This window comes from Lemur catta, chromosome 6, assembly GCF_020740605.2.
Source record: "Lemur catta isolate mLemCat1 chromosome 6, mLemCat1.pri, whole genome shotgun sequence".
Taxonomy (NCBI): domain Eukaryota; kingdom Metazoa; phylum Chordata; class Mammalia; order Primates; family Lemuridae; genus Lemur; species Lemur catta.
The window spans coordinates 24448034-24468556 of NC_059133.1; the positions used below are offsets into that span (position 1 = coordinate 24448034).

General features: G+C 48.1%; 1 protein-coding gene across 1 annotated transcript in view; it reads right to left on the reverse strand.

Annotated features, from left to right (window-relative positions):
• PLXNC1 (plexin C1) overlaps nt 1-20523 on the reverse strand; it is a 135586-nt gene that overhangs the window by 9414 nt on the left and 105649 nt on the right. Inside the window, exons 22-26 of the mRNA XM_045553236.1 lie at nt 14337-14514; nt 12041-12144; nt 2287-2341; nt 733-764; nt 528-635 (exon numbers count right to left, since the gene is read on the reverse strand). Coding sequence (XP_045409192.1) covers nt 528-635; nt 733-764; nt 2287-2341; nt 12041-12144; nt 14337-14514 — 477 coding nt within the window. The remainder of the gene's footprint in view (nt 1-527; nt 636-732; nt 765-2286; nt 2342-12040; nt 12145-14336; nt 14515-20523) is intronic.

A 20523-nucleotide genomic window follows, 5' to 3' on the forward strand; every position in this document is an offset into this window, starting at 1 on the left:
AAAAGCCAGATAACGTAAAATTTGCTCCCAATTTGGTATTCTACTGGCTTTCACATCTGACACTTTTATGTGAGCAAAATTCTTAATTCTAAAATGAAAAAAAAAATCAGTAAGATTTACTAGGTTTATAGTCACTGACCCTCCCCACCCCCTTCATTTTATTTGCAATTCAAAGAGGGAGTTTTATTGCTCATCTATAATAACGAATAAACAAAAAGGAATAATTACGCTGTCAGCCTAAAAATAACGTAGTGAAATGGTGAGTAAAGGGACTCAGAGCAGTATTAAATCCCTGATTGAAGATGCTACAGTAGAAATTTTGTAAAGTGCTGTTATCTTTGCAGTTTATAGGGGGAAAAAAAGGAGAAGAAGGGGGTAGGAAGTGTTTACAATTTAAACTTTTCATTTTGCTTTGCTAGAAGGCACAAGGGATTTGTAACATTTTCACACTTCAGTGGAAATTAAGTCAAACACATCATACACCCCCAAGATAGCGGTAAAAAGTGCTCCCAGAACAGTAAGTGTACCTTGGTTGATAGCAGCTTTGTCAGATACATTTCTTTTACTTTGAACTTGTGCTTCCCTCGATGTCTCTTTCCTTGCACATCTTGGAATGCTTCCGAATCCGGTAAAATCTGAAGGGAAGACAGAGTAGAAGCGTTACCCAAGGAGACCATTCGTGCTACAGAAGGCATGCAATTCAGCAGTGAGCGCAAGAAAGCCTGAACTCACCAAATGGCAGTGGTCGTCAGAGTATTCCACATCTGAACGCCAGAGAAAGAGGGAGAGAAAACAGTCCATTAAAAAAACAACCACCGGCTAATTGGCCTTCTCATAAAAAGCCCCGTTTGTGCATAAACTGAGGAGGAGGTTACTTGAGCTCTTCATAGCTACATTTTTTCCCCCTGCTGCATCTTAAGAACAGTGTGAAGATGGGATGGGCTAGGGATTGGAGTGGGAAGCAGGTTCCCTGTCCCTGGAAGTATTTAAAACAGAGGCCAAGTGATCTAGTGATCTGTTGGAGAGATCAAGCCAGACTCATTTAACATATGTACCTAGAGCATCTATGTGCCAGGGGCCACCAGGCCCACAGCAGTGAGTAGGATAGGCCTCGTTCCTGCCCTGATGGAATTTATATTCTAGCCAATGAGACATCATACTACTTATTACACAACTAATTATTTAATTACAATTGTGATAAGGATTATGTAGAAGAATAATATGCTAAGAAAGTATCTAACAAGAGGCCGAATCTAGTCTGGGAGTTTTCTTTGTGGAAGGGATATTTAGGCTGAACCTAAATAACCAGATAGCCCCTATAACAGGCTCTCCCAAAGGCCCAATCTTTGAAGCCTAAAAAACCCAGCTTTTCCACTTTTTCAACACCAGAACATCCTCCTTATGTCAGAGTGATAGCCACCCTCTGCAAGATGTCTCCACTGGAGCCCCATGTAGTGATGGAAGGTGGGCGTTCCCCAACGGGGTGTCCTACGGCCTATCAAATTATCCCATTTGTATAACCAGGAGCCCGGTACTATCAGCTTGGACTGCCCGGATGCTGGGACCTACCCTGCTCGTTCTAGTAGTGAATAACTCAGGAAGGCCTACATCTGGCTGTAAGAGAGTCCTATTCCAGGTTTATCCCCAGAGAAATTATATCCCAGTCGAGACAATCAGTTCTCAGCCCTCAGAAGGGTTCTGGGCCTCCTCTCACACGGTGCTCTCCCACCCTGAGGCTACCGGGGAGGTAGAAGATGTCTTTGGAGACTGGCCTGCTGACTTTCCTATAAAAGCTCCCTCTTTAGTTTGTCCCTCCACTTTCTGGGAATTTCGCAAATGCCATCACAGGAGCCTTGGGCTTTCTAAGTGGACTGTCTTGTTTGTTCAGCGCTTGCGGGGCTGTGTGATTATCTGCAATCTCCCCTCTCCGTTTGCCAGGGGCTCTCCTCTGTTAGCCCCTTCCCACCAAGGAGCTGGAAAAAAGCTGTAAGGCTGAGATGCTGCCCTGAGGCTAGAGCTGCTGCAAGGCAGCAACTTCCTCAGTGTTGGGCAGCCGGGGCCAACCACCATTTATTTACAGTTTCCTGTCCTGGCCAGGCTCACATTCTTAGAACGGCTCACATTCTTAGAACTAGAAACACATCAGAATGGCTTTTCTCAGCTTTCAGAGAATTACACAGTAACCACTCAATCTCACCTTTGTGACAATACATCTGAGAGAGGCAAAAAGCAATACTTCATAAAGCTGGGTGAGAACAAAAGGTTAACAATATCATATTGGGTTACCTGAAGTAAAATTTGCTATCTTCTTAAAGACTTTTATAGTGGATCCATTTGATATCTGAAATCAAAGATAAAAAATATATGAGTTTTCAAAATTTAATGTATTTCTCAGCTTCACCCAGGAATTAGATGGCTGGATGGATCTTATATGCTGCCACTTATTAAATCAAATATTTATCAAGAATTACTATGTTCTGGGCACCGTGCTGGAGGCTGGGGCCGTAAGGACAAGCAAGACACTGTCTCTGCCCTCAAGGGACTTGTGGTCCTGTGAAGGAGGCAGATGAGGCCAACAGTGAGGTGTGTATGTGCTCAGAAGGTGGAGGCCAGGACCCTGTGGGACAGAGGGGAGGGGGGCCAGCCTGGGAAGATGGGAGGACTAAGCCATGTTAGGATAGTCCCCAGCCTCTCAGAGGTCAAGGGAAGCCTGGGCCAGTTTCATTGTTTGAGGTTCCTATTTGTTATGTACTGAATGTTTGTATCCTCTCCAAATTAGCAAATTGAAATCTTAATCCCAATGTGATGGTATTAGGAGGTGGGGCCTTTGGGAGGCGATTAGGTCGTGAGGGAAGAATGCTCCTGATGGGAACAGTGCCCTTCTGAGAAGAGACACCAGAGCTTATTGGTTCTCTCGGCCTTCTCTTATTTGAGGAAACAACAGAGATGGCATTCTGCAAACCAGGGAGAGGGTCCTCGCCAGACACAATACCAGTACTTTGCCCTGATCTTGGACTTCTAGCCTCCAGAACCCTGAGAAATAGATGTTTGTTGTTTAAGCCAGCCAGTTGATAATATTCTGTTACCTCAGCCCTAACTAGCTAAGACACTACTGTATTAAGAAATGAAGAAATGCTGAAACAGTTTTTCAAAAATTGTGGTATACAAAGCTGGTGTCTACCCTCTGACACAGCATTTTCATATCTAGATCTATACTCAACAGAAATAAGTACAAGTCCTGATAGCACACTATGTGTAATTGCCCCATACTGCAGTCAACCAAAATATCCATGATATCCATCAACGTTAGAAGGAATAATTTGGAGCATATTCCTTCAACAGATTATAAAACAATGAAAATGATCAAACTGTTATATGCCACGTGGGTGAATCCTACAATCCTAATATTGAGCAAAAGAAGCTGACACAAAAGAAGGCATCCTGAATGATTCCATTTACATAGAGCTGACAAAACCCAGAGAGTCAGATACATTATTTCTACGTCAGATATTTAGAGAAGTGATCAGGAAGGGCCAAGAGGAGGCTTCCATTTCCCGACCTGGGCAGTAGCTACAGATGTGTGCACTTGGTAACTCCTCCAGCAGCACACGACGGTTTCTGCTCTTTTCTGTAGGTATATACAGGTTGAACATTCGTAATGTGAAAATACGAAATCTGAAATGCTTCAAATTCTGAAACTTCGAGTGCTGACATGATGCCACAAGTGGGAAATTCTATACCCATGATCTCATATGATAGGTCACTGTCAGAACCCAGTCAAAACTTTGTTTCATGCACAAAATTAAAAATACTATATAAAATTACCTTAAGGCTATATGTATAAGGTATACATGAAACAAATGAATTTTGTGTTTAGACTGGGGTCCATTCCCCAAGATATCTCATTATAGATATGCAGATATTCCAATATCTGAAGCAGTTCTGGTTCCAAGCATTTTGGAAAAGGGATACTCAACTTGTAATATTTTTTAAAAGCTTGTAAAGTCATAAAAATTGCAGATACATTTTAATAAAAACTGAAATTTAAGTAGAACACACAGGAGAGTGATTAACTTTTGCTGATACTAAGTGTGCAGCTATTACTATGTATTAGTCCACTGTATGAATATACTACAAGTAGCCATATAATAAAAGGGAAGAATTATGAACACGTGCTACAGCATGGATGAACTTCAAAAACATTATGCCAAGTGAAAGAAGCCAGTCACAAAAGACCACATATTATACAACCCCATTTACATGGAATGTGGAGAAAAGGCAAGTTTATACAGACGGAAAATGTGGGGTACTAGTTGCCTAAAGCAGGGGTGGAGGAAATAACAAGTGACTGCTAACGAATATAAGGTGTCAGGGGTGATGAAAAGGCTCTAAAATTAGATTGTGGCAATGGCTGTGCAATTCTGTAAATATACCCAAAACCACTGAATTGTACATTTTAAACAGGTGGGCTTTATGGTATATAAATTATATCTCAATAAAGCTGTTAAAAATTGCCACATATTTTAAATATATGCATTTTACAAATAAACACCGATATGGTTAATGCAATGCCTGTGTATACAGAGCCTCTTTTGGGGTTAAAGTCAAGAGTTCTCACCTGAGGCCTTTTGGGAGTTGGGAGCCCAGGTCCTGGTCCTGAAGTGCCCCTGTCCCACACCCTGATGGGTCCTGGCCAATAACCAGGTGAAGAAGTGCCCTTCAGGCAGAGGAGGACAGAGAGGCTAAGATGCAGAGGGCAGGCCTGGCTCCCAGGGAAGAGTAAGTTGTTCTCTGGGAGGGTCTGGTCCACAAAGTTGTAAGACAAAGGAGGCAGGTCAGAGATACACAAACCCCCCACCCTCCATCCTGAACTTGTGGCTAGATGATTAACCCCGTCATTTCTGAACCTTATCAGCTAGGTGATTTTGCCTTCCACTCTAAAGATCCAAGGCTGTCCTGAATTCTAATATTAGTCTGGACCTGGTCTTCCCCAGTTTGGAAAAACATAAGAAACTAGAATCTCTCTTCCGGCCTGCTGCACATTGGTTATCAGAATGTATAAGTCTGCCTAGCAAGCACCAAAGGATTAAAACCTAAGTTCTCTTCAGGTTGCATCCAGAAGGAAGAACACAGAGCAAGGGCCAGCCCTCAAGTGGCCCCTGAACACAGCTGTCCAGCCAGCTGTGTCCACCCAGCCACTAAGTGAAGGCCAGAGGCTTCCAGCTGCTGATGTTCATGACATCTTGCGGGGAAAGGGGGGCTGGGGCCGTGAGGCCTCTGCAAAGTGTCTCCAACGAGGATTCTTAACTCTGGTTGAGCTCTTCTACTCTGCTGTTATTACCTAACATCCTCTCTTTTCCTCCTTGAGCATTCATTGTTTTCTGGCTGATTTTCCAATTCTCCTCCATATTTGATGCAATTAAAGTAAATGCTCTGTGCAGGCACCCCCTTAGCAATACTCAGACACCGAGTTTATGAGAAGGTTTGAACACAGTTACAAAATTCCTCCCCCTGAAGGGCTGGATATGCTTTGTGTTTCGAAGCCAATAAATATCTTTTTATAAAAAAAGCTGGTGATTCATTCTCGGTAATTGTCAAAGAATGAATCCCAAATGGATCCCGTGGAGTATTGAGCCAATACTCCGCTACTGTCAGACGCTTTGTTTTGCCAGAAGTGAGCACCCTTACTCTATAATCACAAACACCACGGATGGGCCTTCCGATAAGAAGCACTGCCAAAAGTTCAAATGTCTTTTCAAGAGCTGGCACAGACTCGTTGCTGGCGCTGTGCTCAGACATTAAGATAGCGCAGACGTGGCTTGTACCAAGGAAATTTTACTCTGAAATTACCTCCTGAGAGCAAGTGTAAAAGCATTTTATTAGTGGATGAGGGGTGTGTGTGTGTGTGAGTGCGTATGTGTGTGAGTGTATTTCTAACTTTCACAGCTGCTCTAGGGCTAGAACATTTCCCCCATGTGACACTTTAACACTATTATAAAGACAGAAAAATAGTTTATTTACAGATGTTTGTGGGAGGACAAGGTTTCTGTTTTCTGTTTTGCACAAGTCAGCTGCCACGGAGGTAAGGACAGAAATGCCTTTTTGAAAAGTGCCATGGCATCCAAAGTGTTAAAAAGATGATTCTGTTTGTTCCATCTGAGGAGCTCCAAATGCTTTTCTAACAGTAACTCATTAATCGTCCCCTACTCCTGTGAGGCACGGAGCGTCCTCTGGGCCCCTACTTTAGGGATGAAAACCAAATTAAATCAAAGAAAGATTAATGCCACTAGATGGATCTACGGCAGGAATGTTTCTCCAGCCCAGAGCAGAACCAGTACGCACAGCACTTTCAGATTAAATTCCTTCCAGTCTCAGTGCCCCAGGATTCGATGGCCCTCCCATGACGGCCAGCCCATGTAGGAGGTGGCACAGGTGACTGAAGGGTTTCCCATCATCAGAATTAGAAGCTCTGACCACTCAGGGAGAAACGGACCCATGTCAACAATTTAAAGTCACTCTTAACATAAACAGGAGCTACACAAACCTCTTGCAAGCAAAGGTGAGATTTCTTTATGGTAAGATACTATCTGTACAGCATAACTTGGAGATAATTCCATAAAAATAGATTTCCTAAAAAAAAAAAAAAAAAAGGTTGGACTTATGTTTAACCTTATCAAAGCTGCCATTTTCATAGGTAAAAACGGTCAACTATGGGCAGTTTCATATGGCTCAATCTAAGGGAAATGCTGGAATTTTAGCTACAAATTTTATGAAAAATTATAAATATCCTCTCAGTATCATGACACCTTTTGTTTAAAGAAAAAAAAAAATCTGAAAACACAATAATCAGAATGAATCACCACATGGAAACCTTTCCTGATATCTCTCATTGCTGAAACTGCCTTTTCTGCTAAAACAATGTCATGTGGAAACAGAATCCTATTCCACTAGCCTCGTCCAGCCAGCCTCCCGCCAATATTGTCCTCTCCCTCAGCTCTTCTTCTCACCGATGCCCCAAGGCTGGAAACAGATGAAAAAGAAATCTTTTTTTCTCAGGGCCTGAAGGATAACCTTGCTCAGTCCTTCAGCAAAGGGGGCTGGGGCTCACCAGAGCATTGGGAAGGGGCTCTCAGAACATTCTCACCAGGCACATCAAACCCAGGGCAGGCTTAGGGGATTCTTGAAACTAGAGCACATGCCCATAGGGCTCCTGCTTCCCTCTTGTTTACTTGAAATTCGCTGCCTCTGTGGACCATTAGAGATAACCCTGAGCTTGTCTTGTGTCCTGAGGGAGCCAGGGCTCCGGGAGTGTGTGAATTAGGGACCTATGCTGGGCTGGAGGTGTCAGAGCTTGGACGCCTGGGAGAGGCCTCCTTTCTGAAGAAGGTAACTGTCATCTTCATGGACTGCTGGCTAGAAAGACGGTTAAAGTAGGATTGCAAGTAGGGAATCATTTTGATAAATTCACAGACACGAGATTTATCACAAGATTTTAAGGTTACCCTTTTGAATTTTGACACCAGAAAATGTAACGACCAGGATTTCTCATAAATCGGGCCAGCTCTGAGCAAGGTTGTCTCTCGGGCCCCGAGCACAGCCACAGTCTCTACAGTGGCTCTTTTCTCCTCTGCTTTCAGCCTTGGGGCATCAGTGAGAGGAGCTGTGTGACCGTGGCCAAGTTTCTTAGCCCCTCTGGGCCTCAGAATGGGGAGAAATGATAGTATTCACCTCATGGAGCTGTAAAGATGACCAAAGGAGTTGCTATTGGTGAAAGCCCCTAGAACAGGGCCTGGCACACAAGAAGTGCTACGTGTTTGTTAAGTAAATGAGTATCTAAAGACATGCACACTGCAAGAGACCTTTAGGGATAGTCCAGTCCCTTGATTTTAGTGTCGCAGATGACACACCTGACCAGAACTGCCCTTACCCAACAGACCTTCTGGGATGTCCCTATGAGTGTTTTTTGAATGACAAATTTGGTGTCGGTGACCACTTCTGCATTAGCACACATCTGTTACAACAACCCTCTTCAAGCAGCGTAGTGGTTAAACGTCTTCTCTGCCTGTCAAAACTCTGCAGCTCAGAACAACAAAACGCCTGTCCTGCACACTCAACTCCACTCCACAGCAGGGTGCGGGTACCATCACACGGTCCAGCAAAAGGTCACAGGGGTGCGTGTGAGAGGGAGAAAGCCTGGACCCCAGAGAGACCATCCCACCACAGCCACATATGGCTGTTGGGGCAAGCATGTCCCCAACCGCTGGACACTAAGACTCCTGATCTTGTTGGCTCCAGAACACAAGCACCGTCCCCTTCATAGTAAATGCACACAGAGCGACAGCCAGTGAAGGCAGCACTGGGGGAGGGTTTAATCATAGGGGTGAAAGACTCCTCTGGCTTAATGTGTTTGTAAAGACAGCGGCATGCTTAACCCCTCGTCTGCACAGGACAGCATGAGACTGGGGCAGAAATCCACCCTCCTGCCTCACAGGGTTGTCGTGGACATTGATTGACCTAATGCGTGTGAGCAGTGCTGGGCACTGTCTGCCATTATTACCATCACGGAAAGCAACTGCCAGGATGCTCGGTTTGGCAAGGACCCCAGCCAACAGGTGACGAGAGGGCATCACTGGCAGTGTGCGGCGCTGGAGTCTGCACCTAATCCACGAGACGCTGTATTTTTGCTGTGCCCTCAGATCCCCTCTGGAAACCCGTTCTTCAAATAAACAGAGTAAATCATCCAGGAGACCAGCTACACTCTGCTCCCTAAGGACAGACCAAGGCGAGAGGAAACAGGCTCCCACTCCAGCAGCAGGGACTTTGTTTGGATAGTAGGAGGAACTGGCCGTCACTGCAGATTAACTTTAAAATCTAACTAATTTGGACTAATTGGAGGGAGGTGAGTCTGATTCACTTAAAACTCTGAATTAGACCCTATTTTTAAATGAAATATTTTTTTGCTTTCAAGCACATACAGTGACTCAAACTAGGGCACTTTAGTAAATGAATAAGAGTGATAATTAACATCTTGTCTCTTTGGAGGGAAATGCAAGGGCTCGAGGAGAAAATTTTTCTTTAAACAAAAGGGCAAACCAAACTTCAGCCCAGCCCTGTCAAATTACCCCAAATTTTGAATCTGCGGAGGCATGACTAAATCAAGTATAGATTTGGGTGGCTGAGGGTGGTGGTGGATGCTTTTCTCCGAGTGGGTCTTTAAAAAACAGAGCTTTTGAGATGGTCCAGGCCCAGAGAGCACCGGGCCCGATGACCTCCCGGTTTCCTTCAAGCTCTCTGCGTTTATTTGCCTTATGGCTTAGCTTCTAAACACAAGGAGAATCCTTTAAGCCCTCATGTCCTCGTCTTGTCATTTATTACCACCATGCAGCAACGCTGGGGTATGAGGCCAATAAATCATTTGGACGGGAAGTGACTACAGGCCGGATTAATTTCATTATCATCCTTAAGCAGATAGGTGTCTAGCACGGCCGATGTCTCCAGTGAAGAGTGATGTTCTATCTCTCCCGACAGGCCTTCCCCTTGCCTCGCAGACAGCTGTGGTGGCTCTTCGTTTTCCCCACTGGCGTGGCTTGTCCTGCCTTCCCCTATTAATGGCAGTGACTGACCATATCCCCTTCCTTTGGGGCCACCCCACCCCCATGGCGACGGGATGCCGAGAAGCCCGGCAGGAAGGTACAGCTGAGCAAGGCGCGCACTCTAGCCAAGAGCACCAAAGGAGGCCTCTGAGGCCGTGCCCTTCTGAACCAGCCAAGACAAGTCTGCCACCTAGATGAGGGGACGGGAGATGGCCTGCAGTCTGGAACCCTGAACTTCAAACTGATGCCATGATGAGCCCCTCTCTTCTAAGCACTGCCACCCAGCAGGGTGGCATCTCTGTGCCCTCCCTCCCTCCATCACACCCCCTCTGGAGTTCTTCTAAGTGCTGCCACCAGCACCCCGGGGTCCTGAGCCCAGGAATACCTGCTTTTAGAAAGCTCCCTGGGGATTTTACAAACTCCAAAAGCCAAGAACGACAGCTCTTGGCAAGATGATTCCAAGATTGGCAAGTCTGAGCTACAGGAGAGTGAGCACAGGAGCAAGTTGTTGATCTGCGGCTTTCTCTGCCAGGTCCCCTCCAGCAGAGCCACAGGGACAGCAGCCACTCAGGTGTCACCCAAAGCAACCACTTCCAAACTGCCCCAGGATGGCATGCTCTGTCCCTGGCCATTGTCCAGAAAGCTCTGCTCTGGAACATTCCCAGCTTCCTCCCGGTGAAGGGAGAGCCCGGCAGAGTCCAAAGTCCTCCCCGGTGCAGACCTGTCTCCCTGGGACTTTCCAGCTGTGGGAGACGGGAGGCGCCTCCTCGCCCAGTGTCCTGGGCAGCGCCTCCTCCTGGCTTCGTCAGCTCTGGAAAAGCAGCCGCGTCCCGCACCTGCCCAGCCCCCCGAGTGCCCTCCCCGGGCCCTCCCCTGCCCCAGCGTCTCTCCCGTCTACACAGCGTGTAGCATCCACCTCCAGGGCAACTCTGAATCCACTCGTGCGTCACCATCTCCAGAGCCACCGTGTCACTTCTAGACAGCACATTCCGCACCTGAAATTCTTCGACAGCGTCGAATGGCCTCCCGATCGCTCCTTACACCTATGCCCCGTGCACAGCCATGATCATTTCAGAAACACAGATCTCCAGTGGCTTCCCCCGTTCTTGTGGTAAGATCCGAACTCCTGAAGAGGCCGCCCGGGCCCTGCAGGACCTGCGTCACCCCTGCTTGCACCACCCCCCTTCTCTGTAAGAGGCCACAGCACATGCTCATGCAGCCACGGACCCTACAGCCAACTACCTGGATCCAAACCTGGCTCTGCCGCTGACTAGCTGTTACTAAACCTCCCCGAGCCTCAGTGTAGCCATCCAGAAAGTGGGGTTAATGATAGTACCTACCTCGTAGGATAGGATACAATAAGCCAAAATACGAGAAAATGTTGAAAACAGCACCCAGCACGGAGTAAGTGCTCCATAGCATTGGCTATTACTAGCTCTCACTCCACTCCACACCACCCCTGCCCCTGGGCTCTCTCAAAGTTTTGGCCAATCTAAAAGCCAGTCTGTGGAAGGACACACACTCCCTCCCCTGCAGATGCACTGGCCCCCTATCCCAGCCTGGCTGAGTCCTCCTCATTCTTTAGGCCCCAGCTCAGTGATCACCTCCTCTAGGAAGCCTTCCCAGATGCTCCAAGCCATAGCACTATGACACTGGAAGTTGTTGCCTCTTTCCTCGTCTCTCTCTCCCTCTCTCTACACCTTCCCAGGGCTACGGGCTCCATGAGGACAGGAACCTGGTCTCTGTTCCAATCCATGCAGCTCCAGCTCTTAGCACATGGTAGATCTTCAACAAAGACCCAGATAATGCTGCCGAACACGTGACTCCCAGCACCCCGGCGGGGTCAGGAACCTGCCCTGCCTCCCGTCTTGTTACACGCAGGCTTGCCTGGCACTGCGGTCTCTGAGAGGTCGTGTGCACCTCTCACTGACCGCAGCATGCAACCCCCGTGTGGGTCAAGGGGCCTAAGGAAGTATCGCTGAATCTTGCAAACAAACAGGAAATTCAGAACTTCTTCAGAAAAAAGGACCCTACACAAAAGGTTACTAGGTCTATGGTGAACACTGGGGACAGAGGTGGGGCTTAGCACTTCTGGAGGGTTTGTGCAGCATCAACGCATTTCACACCCCAGTGGAAGCTAAATGGGAATGTCCTTCACAGGGTCTGAGAATCCCCTAAAGGCAAAGCTTCCCACCTAAAATTCAGCTCCGAGAGTGTTCAAGCGATAGGAAAACCACAGCCTTCCGAGAGGGGAACAAGTGACAGACACACCATGGCTCATCTCAACAAGCACCAAAGAAAACCGAAACAAGCAATCTGCAGACTATTCCAGGACGTGGGCAAGAGTCCCGCGTTCCTTAAAAGGATTTCCACGGTGCTGGAGAGTCTCCAGTCCAGTTAGCATCGGGGCTGAGGGAGGCGGCACGGGGGCCAAGCCTTGCTCCTACCTCGTAGTGGCCGACGGTGTTCAGCTTGGTGATTCCACCTTCGAGGATCACAGACGAACTGTCGATGTCCAGAAGTTCTTTTTGTCGTGTGCCCACTTGCAGTTCTGGAAAAAAAGGCAAGGGGGAGGTGTGGGTTTTCTTTATTTTTTTTAATTACAATGAGAAATTTTAAATGCTACCCCTGTTACCTTCACAAATATTATTTGTAAATAAATAAAACTTGAATAAATTGGTGAATCTGTTTAAGGTGTGGCAATATCAGGCTGGTAGCCTGGATTTTGTTTTGTATTTAGGGCTCTGATTTTTTTTTTTTTTTTTTTTAAAGAGACAGGGTCTTGCTCTGTTGCCCAGGCTGGAGTGCAGCGGCGTGATCACAGCTCACTGCAACCTCGAACTCCTAGGCTGGTCAGCCTCCCAAAGCGGCTGGGACCGCAGGCATGAGCCATTGCACCTGGCCAAGGCTCTGATGTTTAAAACTACTTTTCCTTGAAGCTTTTACCCTGAGGCTTTTGTTCGTGCCTAGGGTCAGTATGTGGCCCATAAATGTGTGGGTTTTTTTTTTTTTAAAAACTACGGTGTTTTATTATTATTTTAATGTCAACTAGGTACCAACAATTAAAGATTGGAGATTGCACATAAAAATTTGGATGTCTCATTTGTCTTCTCAAAAAAAAAAAAAAAAAAAAAACAGACTATCTGGTAACACTGACCCCACAGCCCGCATGGCAACTGCAAGCTGAAGCTAAGCGGCACTGCCCCCTTAGGTAGCAAGTCCTTTCCCACTTAAGCCAGGCCCCACCACTTTCGGCAGCAGACAGCCCTTATGTATGTCCTTTCTGCCCTATTTGGGCGTCTGAGTTTGTGAGCCTCTGCTAGAAGAGCTCTGAGCATAGCTGCTTCTAGCGTTAGATTTCCATACAGTTTACAGTTGCTTTCTAAGGCTTTGCCTTAGTTTCCTGAGACCAGCTCGGAGGTCGTTTGGAAGATCTGCAGGCAGGCAGAAGCCTGACATGGCTGCAGGCTGTGTCTCTATTAATACTGTCAGACCACAGCGTGAGGCCCCCTGCTTGTCCTGCTCCCCCCTTCCTACTTTAGGAGGCAAGGCACACCTGACTGGCACAAGCCCAGAAAAAGGGTGAGGATGCCACTACCCACTCATCAGTGGCAGGACTGAGGCTGTGGGGCTGTTCTCCCCGTGGTTGTCGGGCTGGCTGTGCCCGTGTCCTCTGGAGTGAGAGCCACGTGTTTGGGAGATGTATGTTCAGGGCAGGGAAGTCGACGGTCTGGGGTCAGTCATGGTTTCCTGGCTGGGGCTGCCCCTTTGATCCTGTGTCTAACCAAATGAGCAAAAATGGTCTTCAAGCTGCCCGGCAGCCATCCCCCGGAAGGAAGCAGAAGAGGGACGGAGAGAGGCGCCTCAGTGGCTCTGCCTTCTTTGAAGCCAGGTCACGACATGGCTGCACATTCGCATGCCCTCGCTCAGACCTCCCAGGCTGTTCTCAATGGCCTTTTAGCAGGAGGTTTGACTGGGGGTGCCGAGTGGGAGGATTTTAATTGCCTGCTTAGTCAAGGCCTACAACTAACTGTAGTGGGGGGGGACCTTGTCACACTGTCACTGCTGCGATTTTACTCTTCTTTCCCGTCCCATTATCTGCTTTAAAATCCCACGACAGTCTCCCGGGAGGGCTGCGTGGAGCTCAACTTTAGAATGTTGATGAACGCGTGAGTGAAGCGGAGCCCCGCTAGCTGGCTCACGCAGACGCTCTCTGCCGTTCGCTCGTAGAGCCCGAAAATGAATTCACAGCAGATGCTGCTTTGCGGTGGGGGAGGACGGAGCACACACTTAATGTCGGATACGATCAGCAGAGAGGAAGATGACCTTTCTAGCAGGCTGCAGTTAACACCCAGAGTCTGAGCCACCCACTAATGACACGCTCAGTGTCACAACAAACAAATCAAATGCCAACGTGAAGCGCAACACACATAGAGGGCATGGAGTTTACACCTTTTTGTACATCCCGGTGCAAGGTGATTCCGTTTGGTCTCAGGGTCAGCGATCTCATGAATCTGATTTACAAACATAGTATTTTAAAAATGGCATCTTCGCAGGATTCTGGGAAGAATCGTGATGCGTACAAGAGAGCAAAGCAGTCTCTCGGCCCCTAGACGTGTCCTCGGGGAACAACCAGCCATATAAGCTTCACCAGACAGAAGGTGCTGAGCACAGGGAGGGAGGACAGGAAGGGAGGGACAATTCTCAGGGGACTGGGACAATTTGCTCCCAGCATTGCCTTACCGAGACCAATTTCATTGAGCTGAAGTCCATAAGGAGAGCCGTTTTTGCTTAAGAAGGCTTGGAAAATCTTTTCTTTGGCTTGGCCTATGGTATCACAGTCGAGAACGTTGACCGAAATATTCCGACACACATCTGCACTCTCATTTTCTGGGATTTTTTCAAAGACGATGTTTAATGCCTGCAAGAATACAAATAGGTTTCTGAGTCTATTAGATAATTGCAGTCGGAAAGGCATTCGTAAAAGACACAAACCCTGGCAAGTCCTAACACCTCCGACAGCACATTAGCAAACACCGTATCGCATTATACCACTTTCATCTTCTCTCCATAATCCATTTTTTTCAGGGATAATGGAAAGGAAAACAAAGTTAAAACTCTCATTATAGAGCAAGCATTGAATAAATAGAGTAAGATATATGTACACATAAATATTCTGAAAATGGTGATTTCTAATTTCATCTTCAAAAAAAAAAAAATTGGAAAGATTCCACAGTAGATGAGGGCAGAATGGTGATTATCTGTTTTGTTAGCGGGACCACAGAGTCCCAGAAGCAAAGTTCCAGGTGACAGGAAAGGTTGCGAGGTCCCTGTATTGATCATGCAGAAGAGGTCACTTTTTAATATGCAGCATTAATTACAGTAACATCCATCTCCCCTCTACTCCCAGCGTCTTCAGCCAGTTTCTGAGCCCTCATTAAAACACTGAGCTCCCCACCCTGTATTATTATTCTTGCATTAATTACTCTACATTTCAGCCCATTACTTAACATTTTGTCAGTTAACATTCTCCCAGTGCAGCAAAACTTCAGAATTAGACTAATAGGGGAAGTAGGGCCTTTGTGCATATGTGAAAACACAGAACGAGGGAATATTTCAAAACGAACTGAAAAGCAATTTCAAGTTTACTTTGTCTAAGAACAAAGAAAAAGTTTTACCTACTACAGATCCTCAGGGGAATTGACTCAGGGACGAGCTAAGAGTATTTTGCAAAGAGCATAATGCGCAGTTTAGATTCTCAGGCACCTTGGTCTTCATGGAGTCAGAGGGACTTGGGGATGGTGTGAAATGCACAATTATTTAGTGTTTTTGAGCCTGGCTTAGTGAGGGAATGTAAAACGATCAAGTAATGGGAGTGCTAAGAAAATACAAACAGTATGAAAAATGGGGACCCTTAGGATTACTGCAACTTTAAAATGGGTATAATAATGGGAGCTGCCTCCTAGCGTTGTGATGGAGATTATTAAGTGAGACAATGGGTTCAAGGGCTGAGCCAGGCTGCTGGGAAGGGCTCAATAACAACAACAGTAATAATAACGTATTAACTTATTACGATTATCATTGTTAGCATTAGTATGCCTTCATTTGGCAACATTCGGCCCACAGTGAACAGCCCGGACGAGACGCCGACTCCAGGCCCAGCATCTCTGTCGGAGCGAGGAGGAAGCTGCCAGCAGGCGGACTCGGGCAGGCTCTGGGCTTTAATCCCAGCCCACTACAAACCAGCCAGGTGACCTACCGTCCATCACTAACTAGCTGGGTGATCTCTCTGCAACTCAGTTTCTCACTGCAAAGTGGGAATAACAACAGTAACTGCCTCCTGGGTTTCCTGTGATGATGAACCAAATTCCCCACGTAGCACTTGGAACGGTGTCTGGGTCAGGAGCCCCCGGGGACACTTGACTTAGGGACCACCGACCTGGGCACGGGGCTGCCGGACCTGGGAAGGTTCTCAAGGGCACGTCTTCTCTACGATGCTGCTGTGTCCGAATGTCTGTGTCCCCCTAAATTCATGTGTTGGAATCCTAACCCCCAAGGTGGTGGTACGTGGAGGAGGGGTCTTTCGGGAGGTGACTAGGTCGTGACAGCTGGAGGGATTCGTGCCCTTTCAAAAGAGGCCCCAGAGAGCTGCCCTGTCCCTTCCACCACCTGAGGACACAGCAGGAAGGCGCTATCTGAGAGACGGTGGGCTCGCACCAGACACTGAATCTTGACCTTGGGCCCCCAGCCTCCAGAACTGAGAAATGTTCCCCAGTTTATGGTTATTTTGGACTCACACACGTGCCTTTAAATCTTGTCCCCACCGCCCCGTTTCTAATTACGCAAGAGTAAGCGCTGGTCCCGTCCTGACCCGGTGATTACAACCCTGTGTCAGCGGGAGCGCAGCTCGCAGCTCGGAGGCTGCTCCCGAGACTTCAGCCCGTGCGACTCTTCCGGGAAGTCGCTCCCCTGCCCACTCCCAGAACAGTGGCGTTCTGGGCCAGCCACCCGCTAGGAAGGGGGTCAGATGCCTGTCTGCTCAGAGGCAAAACAACAAAACACACACAGGAGAGAAGGCAGGGGTGCTGGGCGAGGGGGACAGCCGCCGGGCAGACTGTCTGGAAGGAACCAGCGTGCGAAGCCCCGCGCCGAGTGTCCCCGCCCCCCCCCCCACTCCAGCGGTGTTCATCGGGGCCTCTGGGGCCGGAGCCGCTGCCAAACGCATTTCCAGATACACTTCTTTTAATCCTCCCAACACCCAGGTGAAGGCACTTGTAGTATTGCTACCATCCCTGCTTTAGAGTGAGGGGACAGAGGCCCCAAGGGGCTGAGTAACTTGCTCCGTGACAGCCAGTCCGTGGCAGGGCCAGGAACTGAAGCCAGACTTGTCTCACTGCAGAGCTGGCGAACGAACCTCTCAGCTACCCCGTCCCCCTCCACCACCCTGGCCCTCCCCACCCTCTGGGTCCATGCCGGCAGCCCAGCGAGCCCCTGGGCCTCCGGGAACGCTGGCCCAGGCCAGGCTGCAAGCAACGCCCTAAGCTGGACGGCCAGCACGGGGGCGGGGACCACGGGGCTCAGTGCCGGACCCGCCACCGAGTCTGCCTGGGTCCCGCCGTATTTCTCCCCAAGTCGGTCTCCTCATGGTGGGGAGTCACTGCGATGAAGCTGTTTCACAGGGGTTTCCAGAGCTAAAGAGGGATGGAAAGCAACTTTTAATCAGAGCCCCGGCGATCCCAGCTTGTTTACAGGCACTGGAGAAATACCATTCTGTTACTACCTAAAGGGCACTATTGTCTTCACGAAAACACCTCTTTATAGGCCATAAATGTTCTTTTTAAAAACATAACCCAAATAATAAAAAGAAAACGGAACTGGATGTAAAATCATGTAAATCTGCCACTGCCTCCCACAGCTAGACGGGTGGAAAAGCGGTAAAAATGGCAATTGACGGAGTCCACGGGGAATTCTGAGAGTAAATTCAGACACAAATTGATTTGTGTTCATTTTTTATGCTGCTAACACTCAGTGCTCAAACTGCAGCTTCCCGAGGCGTCAGTGGAGTCGAGGCTTCGGCGTCTTAACCCCCCGGCCCTGCCCAGGGAAGGGACACGCCTCCGTGACTGGGAGCAGGTGCCCATCCTAGCTCAGACTGTGACATCGCGGGGTCTGCCTTCCGCCACCGCCTCCCGTCGGGGGAGATCCCCCAGCGAAAACACCATCTCTCCAGCCCCCCCACCCCTCACAGCCCACGTAGCCAGAATCTTCTCTGTGCCCTGCTTGGTGTTACAGTGCTTGTTCTCGGATAATTCACAATACATTTGCGAGACAAAAGCATCGCCTGTGAAACCACCACCAGGTGTAACCGTAACCTTCGGTAAGTGTTCAGAGGATTCGAGTAGGGAGGGCAGGAGGGCTGAGGGCCCGAGTGCCAGGGCTGCCTATCAGACCTCCCGGAATCCATTCTCTGCCATCCATTCTCTGCCACTCTCAGCTGTGGGAGTGTGGGCAAGTCATCTCACCTGTCTGAGCCTTCAAATTCTCATTGTTCCCGTCTCAAAGGAGTGACAGGATCACTAAATGATGACTTGTAATACTAGCCTATTAAGGAATACTCTGTATGTACCAAGCACTGTTTTAAATGATGTATAATCTCAGAAACAACCCTATGAGGTAGATTCTTTAATTGTTCCCATTTTACAGATGAGGAACTGAGGCACAGAGAGGTTAAATAAACGGTACAAGGTCACCCAGCAAGAAAATGGTAGACGTAGGCACTCTAGCTCTGCATTCTTCAACACATGGTGATCCTCCTTTCAAAGTATGAGAATGTTTTGTAAAGTAAGCAAGGTCCAAATCTGTGGAATGGCGTCATATCCGCAAAAGGCTGAAGTGCTCCAAAATGTACACAGGTCTCTTTCCCAAAAATCTGCCCCTCTGTTAAGAGGAATTGCTCTGTCTCTCCCTATTTCCTTGACGTGAAAGTGTCAGCAAAGCTGGGCACCCAGTGTGGTTGGTTGTCCCACCAATAGCCGTCCCTCCTCCTCTGCTCACAACAGCCAGTACCAACAGCAGTTAGGCCCAGCCTGGGGTAGGAATCGTGATAGGTGGCAACTCCCCTCTCCTTCGCCAGGGACTGGCCATGGAACCCAGCTCTCTGCCCAACACCACATAAAAGGAAAGCGTTTCTACCCCAACGAAAGGGAGAGCAGTGCTTGGAGCTCTGGCAGCCATCCTGTGACTAGGAGGGCAGGGCCAAGAGGGACAAGGAGGTGGTGACCAGGGCTCTGACACCACTGAGTGGGTGGCCCGGCCTTGGAGCTCCTAACCTCCAGACTTTCTGCTCTAAGATATAAATTCCACACTCTTACTATTAATATTAAAGGCACCATTAGCCCAATTTTTCCTCGCTGCTGAATGCCCCAAACTGACATGAGCTCACTTTGTTGATGCTGGGGTAGATAACACCCATTTATTTTGCACCTATTGTGTGCATTGTAGATGATACGAAGTAGAACCTGGCACTGATCCTGCCTGAGAAGTACGAGCAGACTAGTAGAAGAAAGATGGGACATACTCACAACAAATTCTAATATCAGACAGAATATGGTAGGTATAGATGGAGTGTTTTATGGATTCAGAGAGATCACCTTTAGCTTGTAGGGGAGTTTTCAAAGGGAAAGAAATCAGAGAAGGCTGCATGGAGGAGGGGGCATTTGAAGAGAGTCTAGAGAGGACCTATAGCAAATGAGGGAGGCCTCTGGACCACAGAGACACTTGGTTTCCAGTCTCTAATTAGACTGGTGAGCAGTAAGCTTCAATCTTTAGCTCAGGCTACCAAGTCAGGAAGCCTAGAGAAAGAATCCCACTTCCTCTGGTGGATAGGAGTGGGAGATCTTGTAGACCATGCTTGTGCCTTTCCAAAACCACCACCTGCCATCTGAAAGAGAAACTCTGTACTATTATTTATAGAAAAAAATGGTGAAGAGAATGTTGCTCTACATTTTTAATAATAGCCAGCACTTACTGAACACTTACCATGTACTGAGAATGAATTTGCAATTTCATTTAATCCTCACAACTGCTCTATGAAGTAGGTACTATTATTAGCCTCATTTAAAAGATGAGAAAATTGAGACACAGAGTCGTTTAGAAATTTGTCCAAGATCACAGAGCTACTGGAGGTCATAACCAGAAGGTGTCCAGACTCTTAACTGCAAAGCCAGAAGGCCACACAAGGTGACAAACCTCCCAAGGGCAGTTCCCATGTGCCTGAGGTTTTCAGTGGAGGCTCTCAGAGGCGGCAGCCTGGACATAGACAACCTGGTGGAGGAAGCTTGACCTCCTTACCCTGGCTTGGCCTGAACCCGCAGAAACCACTGATCTGGGGCACCCTGTGGCCCAGGTGCCACCCACAGACACTTTTATTTAGGTCATGTTCATCCAGCATAAAGACGACATTTCCCAGCCTCTGCTGCTGCTGGGTGTGGCCAGGTGACCGTGCCGTGGCTGATGACATTAAGTGGCTACGTTGTGTGGCAGCCTCTGGGAAACTTCCTTAAAAGACAGCTGGTGACCATCTGTCCCCTTTTCTGGAGCCTTGCTAAAGTGCTGCGGGCTGGGATGTGGAAGGAGGCTGGGGTGAGCACACACTGAGGCCGCAGAGGGGGAGAAGCTGCCCTACCAGGCCTGCACCGCCCACCCTAGAACATCACACGGGGGGCGGGGGGTGGGGAATAAGCTTCTCTGTCGCTGAAGCCACGGACATCTTGGGTCTGTGTTTGGTGCAGCTGAATTGCATCCTGACGGATTTGGGAACTATGCCTATGGTCATTATTAGAAGGGTAAGACTACCGGAGAATGCACAGGACAGAAGGTACAGGGAGGGGGCCAGGTTGGAAGGGCCTAGTCCTTTCAGAGCATGTCACCA